The following is a 13,001-nucleotide window of genomic DNA, read 5'->3' on the forward strand; positions in this document are numbered from 1 at the left end:
CGGAATAATCTTTTATCACAGAAACATGAAGTTTTAGGTCATGCAAATGCAAGTCTTTGGCAACAAGCATCCTTAACATATTGATCAAGTTAGTGTTGGAGAATCACAGACTTTAATGGCAATGTTTACGGGAGGGAGGAAAAAAGCAAATTGAACTTCTGTAATGTGACATCAAAAGGGTGTATGCCTCAGGATATGTTTGGAAGACAAGATCTGAAACAAACTTCCCAAACATGAAACAAATGAGAAAACCCAAGATTTTTTTAAATAAATAAAATAACTAACAAGACCTGCTATTATATTCCCAATGTCAAACCAAACGATCGGGATTCTGATGAAATATCTGGTATGTGGGAAAATTGGTGCTGAAAGTCAGGTTAGTAGAACGGTAAAAATAAGTAAGGAGATACTAATGAGTGGGAAACTGGCCATGGGGAGTGTTGAAGGGTGAAGTGGGGAGATGGTGCTACTAAGGTTGGGAATGGTCTTGTTTGTTATTTCATTAACAATCTTTGCATGTTAGGAATAAATACATGAAACTTCATCATGGGGCATAGGAGGCATTGTTAGAAAAAGGAGGACCTGAGCATCATACAGAAAACAGCAGGGTAATAGATATGGGTTAAAAAAATAGATATATTAAAGATCACGTATCTGGGAGTTAATAGTGAATTGTGAGGTGATCAGTCGTAAACAACCAAGATGGGCACACATGTACGGACTGGTCACTGGATGGCCAAGAGCTGCTGTTATAAGGCAGTGGTACAACAGGCAAATGCAGTTTAGGGCTCATTAACCCAATGTTTCCAATTGAGAGATGAAAGCATCAGTGTGGTTGTGCTGGACCCTGATGGGACCTTGTGTAGAACAACACTTGGTCTTGTTCAGGAAAGGTGACCTGAAAATGCATTAGCTTGAAAAATGACTGGAAGGATGAGAATGAAGCCTGGCTTATGAGAAGACAGTAATAGAAGTAGTATACCCTAGAATTAAGAATTAAATGGGAATTTGGTTTAAATCTAAAAATACAATAAGGAGTACTTAGTCTGAAAGTCAGTGAGTATAACCTGACAATGAATAAATAAAAATAGAAGGATGTTTCTGAGCATTAGAGCATCACTGTTCTGGAACAGCTTTCCAGTAGGGAAACCAAGGGTGGAGAAGTGGTGAGTGATCTGTTAATGAAGGGATGCGTATTGTTTCTGGTGCTAGCAGAGGACTGAATTTGATAATCCCAGGAAACCACGCCTGGATTCTTACTTAAGTAATGAGAAGCCTCCTGGGTTATTTCACATGTGAAGGTTTTGCTGCAAGTTGTTATTGCTCTAGACCGTGGAAAACCTGAGTACTGATGCTGCAGGAGTTTTAAATACTCGAGTTGGTACCTTACACACTTCTGTGGGTATTTTTAATGGAGTCCTAGATTGAAACAACTGCAAGCAGCTATTATGCTTCTGCTTCACGTTGTCTGATCTACAGCTGGCGTTTGAACTCAAGAATGCAGTACAGCAGCAGTAGACTATTTGCTCTGTTTGCTTTATGTTTAAAGGAAACAGTAGGATATAGTTTAATTCTAATACATAGCGTTTTCCAGAGAGCTGCAACATGTAGGAACAGCTCCTGTGCTTTATTCCCCTCTTTGGCAAACCGTGCGGTGTGGTTATTAGAGCAAAGTATATATAGCTGAAATGCATGCATTGTATTTGCTTTAGACGCATGCAATTCATCCAAATGTGATTGCAAAGGTGGTTTAAGTGGTAGAAACTCCATTTTATAGGTGTTTGCTCAAATAAACGTGGTTAGGTGATTCGCTTCGGTGTCTCATTTGAAACCCTGCCCGCCTGGCCTCTAAAATTCCCACCCAGCTGATTTGTAGTATAGGAAACTGCAACTGATTTTAAGATTTTATTCAATAATCAGGAAATACAGTAAATGGTGAACCAGCATGGGAAGATGACAGTCAGAATTCATGGACTCCTGATAGTAGGGGTTTTTTTTCCAGTTCTTAGATTGTTTAAAAAAGTTACCGATTTAAATGTGCTGTGCTTCATTGGTCAAATAGCCTGTAAATTTGTTTAACTGTCAATTTGTTATAGCTGATGGCTAATTTGTGCTTTCTCTTTTTTCAGTGCTTGCACCTCCTCCACCGTTGCCACCACCAATACAGGGATATGCCTTTAAACCCCCTCCTCGACCAGATTTTGGCACTTCTGGGAGAACAATCAAACTGCAGGCCAATTTCTTTGAAATGGACATTCCTAAAATAGATATCTACCATTACGAATTGGATATAAAGCCAGAAAAATGCCCTAGAAGAGTTAACAGGTAATACTGTGCTTTGCTTTTCCTCAGTTTATTTACATTCTTGTGTTCCTTTGAAAATGCTGGAGCCCTGTGCCTGTCTTCATTGACAGCTTGAAGGATGTGTCTGTCTTTAGTCATTGTTTGTACTGATAGCTTCCAACTTTGCATACCCATCAACAGGCTTTTTTTTTTTCTCCAAGTCTTTCTGTACCATTCCAAGATTTCACTGCTAATCGTCCCTTATTTTGATTGAACTTGTCAGCATCTTAAGATGCTGCTGATCAAAGCCACTGGTGACACATGGATAAACTGTATTAACTCTAGTGGAGCTAGGTCAGTGTAAGCCAACTTGATAAATATGATTCTTAGTATTGCTTGGTTAAATATTGGAGTGCAATTGGCTGACAAGTCCTTCAGCAGGGAGTTGGTGTTACCAGCTTTTTTCCCCACCTTCCCCTACTGACAAGGGGAGGCAAAACCCATTTGTTTGTGCTGCTGCGAGAGGATCGTGGAGGGATTAAATTAGGTAAGAAATTATCCTTCATCAGTAGATTCTATATAAGGGAAAGATATATGCTCCTGAAACAGATAGCAAGGTGAAAACATGGATCAGTTGGCCAGTAAAACAAGCAATTAGGTCTTGCATTTTGCATATGTGCCCTATTAGTCACAGTGTGGCAACCTCATTGACTTGAAAAAGAGTGGTGTTGCCAGAAGTGAAACTAGAGAACAAGACTTGGCACTAACTGGAAACCACAAGTGTCATCATCATAACTACCTACAACTTGACTGTAGAGGATCGGAATGGCATGTTTATATATTCAAGAGCAAAACCTTTCCCTATTAAAAAAGGTCACATGGGTGGAATATGCAGTCATGAACATGAACAAAGTGTGGAGTCAAAAAAGCCACCCAAAAGCTGAAGTTTTCTTAATGTGAATTAATAAACCGGAGTGCATTATCCATTGTTATACTAAAGACTCAGTAATGATAGCATTTTCATAAAGCAGCACCATTACGCTTTGCTGTCCTGTTTCTTTTTCTGTGGTCATCTATTATAAATGTAATTTTTAAGCTAATCGAGAATTGAATTTAATTTTAATAGCAAACACCGTTGTAGGTGTATTAGACTGAACTCTCTTCTTGCCCAAGGGCATCCTTGCTGATTTCACTGAAATACTCCTACTGCACTGAAGCGCTGAAAAAAATTTCAGCAGTCACTTTTTTCATAGTGGGAACCGTGAGAGCTTTGCTTTCATTAACTGATATCCCTGCCACCAGCTCCAGCCCTCACAACTGGCATGCTGCTGACTAATGCAGATTGCGGTGGCTCTGTAGCTCTCTGAGAGCTGAGTGCTGCACGGCTCTTGTGTGTGTTCTAGTTCTGTGTGATCACCTCCGTTACAGTCCAGCATGTGGGTGCTTGTTCATCAATGACAGAGAGCATAATTATTTAATAATAAAGCAATTTTTCTCACTGAAAAGGCAGATTATATTCCGTAGCAAGTTCTTTCTCCACTGACAACTTCCGACCTGCTCTGCTTTGTCAGGTTAGTCACTCCCTCTGTTGTGGTAACAGGAGCAAGTATAAATCTACATAGATGAAATGCCTTTTGCAGTAAACAGGGATGTCACCACTGTCAAATGCGTTTATATGGTGCATGTTTCTCAGTGCAGTGTGAGAAGAATACAAATTCGATTCACTTAATGAAGTGTATGTTTTATTTCTTTTGAGTGCTTATTCCTGCATGCTTTATCCTGTAGATGTATGTGCGCTCACCTACGCCTGGGTTTTTGTGAGCCGTGCTTTCAGTCCTACACGTATACCTATATTTTTGTGTGTGCTTATATATATATATATGTATACAGGATTCCACAGGATGCACATGTAGTCCAATTCTAAATGATAGTTTTTCCAGCTGGCTTACATGTTTCTAGTATTTTGGTTACATAATTCAGATGTATATTTATAGTACCTAGTTTTTATTATTACTTTATATGTTGTAACCTCTAGAAAGGATAGAGGGAGATTTTATTATCATTCATGCTACTCCCTCATCTGTCCCAGCTTTGTTCTTCAGGTTTTTTTCTAGGACTTACTGTGTCTTGGACTATAACTCTGCAGACCCACTGCAGGAATGTGTACGGTGTACATACAAGTTCCACCTGATGAGACGTGAGCTGGAGCAGGACTGGAAAACACACAGCTGAGACAATGTGCTGCTGTGCAAAATTAGTACAGTCTGGCTACAATTCTTCACATGTCGCAGAAAGCCCAGATCTATTTGGATAGTTAGATAGGCAGAGTGGGCAATGTGCGTCTAGTTCTGCACCGTGGATGCCCTCAGTTTAATTCACGAGGACAGCTAGGACTCATACAAGGCTCAAGATGAGCACTGCTTGCAGTCACTGGCCCCGAGTTCTTGGTATGCTTGCATGATCTTGGTAGAATAGTAGTCCCAAAGGGCTGAAGTTAGTGAATTGGTAAGTAACTCTTTTAACTTCACAGGGAGAAAACAACTTACTTTTCATTAAGATAGATATCTCCACCCACAGCTGAGAAACACCATTGCTAAATGTGGTTTGAAGCTTGAAAACCTTAATTAAGTGGAAGTGTTCATTTTTATATAAAGTAGTTTACAATCGGAAGAACTTGCTCAGTAAGAGAATGGGTTTTCCATTGCTGAATCTTTAACTGAAAGTTGAAAAATACCTCCTTCCTCCCACCCTCTAAATTACGTACTTGTTCAGTCAGACATTGCAGGCCTGAGACAGATATTACTGGGTCAAGTTTTATTCATACTTCTCAGGAGGTCAGACAAGTTTCTTTCAGTGGTCACATCTTGTCTTAAAGCCTTGGGACACAGCAAAAAAATTATCAATTAAAACAGTCTTCATTCTTTTCTTGAATGAATTCAGAGTTTTATCTCAGAATTTTGCATCGCTATGATATCTAGCGGTATGCTGGGTTAATTACCTTTCCAAGTCAAGGTGTATGAAATAGTCACCTGCAGCGTCTCTGAGCTGTTAGTTGACAACAGTACTGAAGAAACAGTGGTTTCCTTTCTGTGTCAGTTTAACTTCTTAATGCCCTTTTGCCCCAAGCTGTATGTTAAGGATCTTGTAGGCAGCGTATTGCAGGCTGCTGATGGATTTTAGATTTTACAGCCTAGTGATACAGATAGCCTGAAGAATGTCTATTTGGGACATTTGGACCAAAGACCTTTGGCATCAAAGGGTGTTATTATTCCAGCAGACCTCTCATCAGCTGGTGAACTGCTTTGCATGACCAGTGTGTAAACACTGTGGTTTGACAAGACCTTTGTGAGTGGTTACCTCATTCATACAAATGTGCACCCTAATTCCAGCTATGATTAAATGAATATGTATTTTTAATATGCATGGGTCCCAATGAATGTGCATATACAGTTTTGTTGGATTGATCCCAGTTTTGTTGCGTACATGAAAAAATTACATTTAAAAGTTCGCGTATCACTGTCATCATAGAACTATCGTCCTTACACTAAGGCTGTAAGCTTGGATAGTAATTTTTTTGAAAGCTTCTAAGGCTGCTGAGCTTTTAGTCCGTGGTCCTGTACAGAAAGGGCTGTAGGACAGGGGAGCAGAAGCCCCAGGAGAATACCAAGCACTCTCATTTTGAGCTTGAGAGAGCATGAGTTTTTGCTTAAACACTTTCAGTAGATCACAGAAAAGAGGAAGGAAAGTTTTTCAATCTGAAAAAGCTAAAAATAGCTGCTTTAAGAAAACAGTTTAGTCTGTGAAAAGGTTGCTTTAATTCAGATCAGTCAAGTCTTGCTTTTAATACCCAACAGTGGATAACCCCTTCATTTACTTGATGCCTTTATTCATAAATATTAGTGTTAGTGTTCATTTGCTACTTCACATCAAAAGTAAAAGGTTGAATTAACATAACCTTTTTGTATTTTCAGAGAAATAGTGGAGCATATGGTTCAGCACTTTAAAACCCAGATTTTTGGGGATCGCAAACCAGTGTTTGATGGAAGAAAAAACCTTTATACAGCTATGCCGCTTCCCATTGGGAGAGATAAAGTAAGTTTTAAATAGAAAAGTTTCTAATTGGAGATTTTAATGTAATTTACAGAGCCTCTCTAATAACTGATAAGAATTGATTTTATGTTTCTGAAGTAGGTACCTCCTTCTGTTGCCACTTCGCTCAGGGTGTGGTTTGCCAGGCCAGAAGTGTGAGCTTGTTGCCATCAAAATGGTCACTCCCCTTTCCATATCCCTTCTTTCCTCCCTCTCTTTCTCCCCGCTCACATGGTTTCTGCTGGTTTGGTGAGCTGGATCAACTGCCCAAGACAGTGGACAAGCTCCATGCTGGCACTAGGGAAAAAGTGAAAGCACAGTTGAGTTTGGCAGAGGGGAGCGGAAGCACCCCTCTGGGCAGCAGCAAGCTGTTGTGTCAGCTCGTTAATCTCATCAAAGCCCACTGTAAGCTGATTCGCACTATCCACTAGCTAGAAGAAAGTCCTCTATCCCTCCATTGGCGGTACAGAACCTCTTCCCTAATCCTTTATGACATGAGAGCCAAATTAATTTAAACTGCACGGTTAAGACTTGCTAGCTTAGCCCTTCGGGCAATTGAACAGGACTTGCATGACCTGTTTGCCAGCTCTGTACATGGGGCAGTGACCGCTTCGGTCATTCTGTTTGTAGCTGCAAAGTGTACCCACGTTTCTGCCCATCGATGACTGGTGAAGCAGAAGGTACTGTGTTGGAACATGCTAACACACAAACCCTATAAAATAATTTGGCCTATGCTTCTATGGTCTAATATCAGATTGAATTTTCTGTGGCCTTTTTCATTTAGATGACGAACACTTGAGGATACAGTCATTCTCATTACTCACTTATACTACAGTAGTTCCCAGAGGCCATTGCACCCTTCTGCTGTGGGTGCAAGGTGAGGCATGCGCAGATACAGGGGAAGACTGATCCCGTAGAAGTTGTTTACAACCTAACTAGACAAAAGTAAAATGTAAGGGGGAAAGGGAAATACAGAGAAATACGAAAACTTGCTTATGTCATAAAACTGGGAACAGAGCTTAGGTCTTCCCAAATTGAGTAGCAGTGTGCTACAAAATAGTTCATGCTGTCCTTCGCTGTCTTGCATGTCTGTGCAGTGCTTGACATAGTTAATAGTTCTACCTGAATCAAGCTCTTAATCTCATATATGTAATTTTTATTTCCCCTGAATATATTTAAGTGAATGTCATGCAGTAAAGGTCAGTCTCTACTCCAGTCTTAATTATTTTTCATTTACTGATAAGCTGATGTCTAGAAAAACTATAAAGGAATCATTTAAAAGTATTAGAGGTAATTTTTTTCACTTAATAGTATTCCAGTTCCTACAAATTTGGCATGCAAGATTGCAAAGCGTTTGCAAAAGGTGGAATGATACTTGGTGAGTCTCCTAGGGGTTTAGACAAGTCCTTTGGATGCATGCAGAGTTACCGTATTACTATAATACGTTCCAAGTTGTGGATGACAATATATTTTATGACAAATAGGAAGTTCTGCATTTAATAAGTAAAAGTAAATGAAAAACTGTTTATCTATGGAGGATGGACAAACTGGGTTCAAATTAATCCTCAGATCTAATGAGACTTTGTGAGATGCAAATTGACCCTACTCTGATTGGGAACTGGATGAGATGACCTCCTCCTTCTGCTCCTTCTTTGTCTGAATGCCTGCAGACCAAATACAGAATCACAGAATCACTAAGGTTGGAAAAGACCTGTAAGATCATCAAGTCCAACCTAAAAAAAAAAAAAAAAACCAAACCCAAAACAAAAACCAAACCAAAACAAAAAAAAAACCCCACAACACACCAAAAACCAACCCACCCAACACCACACAGCACCATGTCCATCAAGCCACATCCCACAATGCCACATCCACACGCTCCTTGAACACCTCCAGAGAGGGTGACTCTACCACCTCCCTGGGCAGCCTGTTCCAATGTTTCACTACTCTTTCAGTAAAGAACTTTTTCCTAATATCTAGCCTGAACCTCCCCTGGCACAACTTGAGGCCAGAGAAAAAAGTCTAGTGACAGTGTCGGCAGGAAATGCTTTTGATGCCCGGATTCCTTCGTGTTCGTGCAAATGAACATTGTAACCTACACCTGGGAAAAGGCTGACTTTAATGATTTTGTTAACCATTTTGGGTGGGACAGAATTATCTAGCTGGAGTGATGATCATTTGCAAAAGGCAGTCATTGAGGAGAGTGTTTTCAGTGGAGGTTAGCAGAAGATGGTTCAGATAGTTTAATCTGTGGCTCCCATTTAGGCTTGCTTTTAATAAACTCATATTTTTACCCTATTTCCCATGGGATATAGGGCTTTGTCGGTTGTTCTGCCATACGTACATTAATATTGTTACCTTGGAGGAAAGAGCTAAGAGAGGTAAATCTTCAGCTGGTTTAAATCGAATGTCGAGAAATTTAGCTTAATGAGGGAAATTTTTACATGGTGCTAAATTGGTTTAAGCATGGTTTAAAACAGTATAAAGCTTGTAGGTCTTAGGACTTCTCTCCAGCATAATTAGATTAGGTTTCTTTGGGGCTTTTTTGACTGTTCTGTACGTAACAAATGTAGCAAGTTTACTGCACATCTGATTAGATTTAGGATCATATTGAAAAGATTCATGACCATACAATGATTAATAGATGATCCTTAATCTAAGTGGAAGAAGGCATTGATTTACTTGCAGTGTGCATCAGTAGTAGAAGAACTGATGCTAAACAGAAGGCTGGCACTGAATTGCCAGCATTTATTTTTTTTTCCCTCCTGTTGCTCTTTAACTTAATTAATGCACTCCGTCCTCATCTCTTGTCAGTGGTGGTTGTTCTGGGGTTGGGGGGTTTGGTGTTTTTTTTTTTTTTGTCCTTACCAACAACCCTGCTTCTTTTGTAACTTTTTCTGTTATATAAATACTTCTAATCTTTTCTGCTTGGCCGTTGTGGTTATCATACCTATTTTCATTTCTTCCTTATCATACCTTATTTTCACTTTTTAATTCCTTCATTACTTTAGGCCTTTTGGAACAAATATGGAATATGTAAATATTAAAAGAATATTTTCTTAGTTTTTCACTTGTACACGTTGAGAAGAAAGAAGTGTATAGGACACTGTTGAAGTATGGAGATATTAATAGTCTCCTCTTTCCTCATAGATTCTAACAGCAAGCCCAGGTCACCTCTTACTGTGGCTTTGCGTTACTTGTGTATTTCCCTAGAACGTCCTTCATGATTAAGAGCTAGAATTAAATTTTAACTGAACTTGAAAGTTTTCTCACCTAGCAAGATTCAGGAACAACTGATATATCTTAACATACTTCTTAAGCAGTCTTTAATTAGAAAAATTGTAATTATGAGTAAACCGAGCTGCAGTGTGATACAGAAACCCTACTGCTGTTCCCTTTTTCGGAAGGAAAGCGTTAATCCTGTCTATGGCCACAGCCTTACTCCTCTTGACTTTGTCTATTTGAAATACTGCTAATGACTCTGTACATGATAGAAGCAGACCTCTTTCTTACGTCCATAGCTTGAGATTTCCAAACAAGTCCATGGGAGGTAGGCACCCAAATATTTGATTGGAAAGTGTGCATCTGTTTTCCTCTGAATCACTGGGAAGGAAAAGCTCTTGGGTTAATAGAGAAAAGGTACACTGTATGCTGAAAACATGATAAAATAGTCACGTAGTGATGCATATATTTTATAGAGAAGAAAGAATACTAAGAATTCTGCAGAAACACATGGTCAGGTTTAATTTTTATTATTTTTAAACAGTGATAGATGCTGATTTGTATGAGTCAATCAGACTACACCAGCTACAAGACCTATTCTTTTCAAGAGCGGCTTTCGAATTTTTCCACAGCCTTAATGATTTTTTACTACCCTACAGTAACACCCCTTTACTGTAGTTCTTTTAGCTGCAAAATTACGTCAGCTGTGTGCAATTTAGCAATGGATCTAGCAGGTAGTAGGTTAGGGACTGAAATTGTAAGTTTTTTATTTGGGGATAGATTACACCTGGTGAAACTGTAGGAAATCAAACATTAAATTCAGCTTTAGAGTTCATTCCTAATAGTAAAGTACATGGTAAAATTCCCATTTAGAACTACTTTGTCTTGAAATTTTTCATATTTTGCTTACTTTGTCAAACATGAGCGTGTTCATTTGCCCTTAAAAATACAGGTTGGGATAAATAAAATATTACTGAGAGATTTAAATTCTGATTTGCAGTGCCTAAAAGTACATGTGAACTTGTGGATGTGGATTAAGGACACATTTTTTTGGTCCTACTGATTTTATTTTTTTTTAAACAAACTCTGCGGTAGCATGTAATTCAGGTGAGATTTTAAAGGAAGAAAACCTGGAAAGTTGGATTTAAACCTTACTTATCTGAGCAGTGACTCTAATTTAACTATTCTGAAGTGGGTTAGACCCAGCAGCAAAAGCTGTTTGCACTAAATTCGGCAGTGTGAATTCACCGTCACAGCTATGCTAAACGTAATCGGTATTTGCAGTCCAGCAATTGGAATAGAAATTCTTCAATCCTGGGTCTTTTATTTCCACCAGGGACACAGATACTGCAACACAAGTAGTCCTATTCTTCATCTTTTTCTGTTCCATTGCGGTGAAGGAGCTTTGTAAATTGAAACCAGGAGGGGAAAAAAATGAAACTGAATCTTTTTTTTTCTTTTTTAGATTAAGGGTACCAAAGTTGTTACTAATCAGATGAGTTGCATATTAACAGTACCAGGAATAATAGAAATTATGAAATTTGATTTGGAGGAGGAGAGAAGTTTAGAGGAAAATGCAGTTCAGGTGTGACAGACGTCTTCCATCCACTGTAAATGAGATCGAAGTTGAAGACCTTTTGATGGGATGGTGGAAAAAAAGGCTTCATAGAAAGCCTCCAACCTCTGTCAGCTGAACACCTGTACCTTTATTTGCACAGCTTTTCAGCAGAATTAACTTTCTGGGCCAGATTCAGACTAGTGACCGCGCAATTACAGACTCCAGTTCCCATTGCTCTCCCACGGCCATACAGCTCCTTCCTCTGCTTGACTCTCCTGGTGAATGATGTTTGTACTAGAGGAGAGATGCAGCTGTAATATTAATTTTGACTGCCTACTATAAATTGTCAACTCATTATTTTTGGCATACGGGAAGGCTTATTTGTGTTTTATCTTTCCTTCCTATTTTTTGACTGAAGGCGCTGTCACAAAAGACCAGATGATTGCATATATTAGCTTGCCATTACCCATGTATTATTTTTGCTAGCCCGCTAATTACAGTTTGTCTGTTAAGTGGATGCCTTTTATATTTAAATTCTAAGCTCCCTCGGACAGGAAAATGCAATGGTTTTGTTTATATCTAGCACAAAGGATACTCTGATCTTGTTATTTCTTGTAGTTGCTCCCAGGACTGCTAATCATTTCAGGCAAGCCTTAATTTTAGTTGGTTTAAGAACTTCTGTGCTCAGGCTTTCTCTCTTTTAATAAAGAGGAGAAATCAGCATTACAAGTAATTACAAGTAGTCGGCTTAAGTAATTTACCATAATGTAGTTTGCCAGTGCTTTTTAGACAAAAAATTGAACGTAGGGCATAACATGTCAAAGGAGTGCCCCTGCTCCCTGCCTGATAGCATCACGAGTACTTGGGGGTCATTGTTTATTCTTTCTTTGGTATTTAGAAGTAAGAGGTTTTTGGGTTGGTGGGTTTTGTGGTTGGTGGTTGTTGTTGTTTGTTGGGGGGGTGGTGGCGTTTGGGTTTTTCCCTTTGAAAGTTCCTTGCGGATTTTATTTTCTCTCGTTTGAACTATGTCTACAGTAATAATATATAAAGCGCTCTGGCACTCCAGAGAGCGAATACCAGAGATTTCTGAATCTTGGCAGGTAGTGACAGACCACGTTTTTTATTTTAGGCATGCAGGAGCTGATGTGAGCGGTGATGCGTTAGTATGTGTTAGGTAGCTGAAATCAGGTTATCAGATCTTCACGGAGACCTCCCTGTTGATGCGCAAGCACTTCCAAATTACAGTGTTGCCTCAAACAGGGAGATAGGCGTCAGTTGGAAAGCATGCCAGCTTTCTGAAATGTACCTTTGGAAAGATCTAGCTGTAAAAAGAGGCTGTACCTAATGTATGTTGTTACTTCATCATTGTTTTTTTATCTCCTCCCATACTTTATAGCGCTGTTCAGAGGAATCCATCATCCCTTCCAAGCCCTTTCCATTTTCCCCTTTAAACGGAAAGAATCATCTTGGTTTGTTGTTTGGCATTGTTGCAGGTGGAGCTGGAGGTCACGCTGCCAGGAGAAGGAAAGGACAGAATATTTAAGGTGGCTATAAAGTGGATGTCCTGTGTGAGTTTGCAGGCTTTACATGATGCTCTTTCTGGTCGGCTGCCAAGTGTCCCGTTTGAAACCATCCAGGCACTGGATGTAGTGATGAGGCACTTGCCTTCCATGAGGTGAGGGGAAGACCTTGACGTTGTTTAGGAGGTTGCGTTGTTATTTGAATCGCTTGAGTGGCTTTTTGGGTAGGATATGCTTTCATAGCTCAACCAAAACAATAGCTATCTAGCAGATGGCATGCTCAGGCAAGAGGCAATACGGTGCTTTTCTGCTCATACGGTGGAATTAGT

General features: G+C 39.5%; 1 protein-coding gene across 1 annotated transcript in view; it reads left to right on the top strand.

The window, feature by feature from the left end:
* The first annotated feature begins 516 nt into the window (after positions 1–516).
* AGO2 (argonaute RISC catalytic component 2) overlaps positions 517–13,001 on the top strand; it is a 35,005-nt gene continuing 22,520 nt past the window's right edge. Inside the window, 5 exon segments of the mRNA XM_059836036.1 lie at positions 517–567; positions 569–608; positions 2,130–2,325; positions 6,255–6,375; positions 12,646–12,827. Coding sequence (XP_059692019.1) covers positions 517–567; positions 569–608; positions 2,130–2,325; positions 6,255–6,375; positions 12,646–12,827 — 590 coding nt within the window.

The sequence above is a fragment of the Gavia stellata genome, chromosome 3 (assembly GCF_030936135.1).
Source record: "Gavia stellata isolate bGavSte3 chromosome 3, bGavSte3.hap2, whole genome shotgun sequence".
NCBI lineage: Eukaryota > Metazoa > Chordata > Aves > Gaviiformes > Gaviidae > Gavia > Gavia stellata.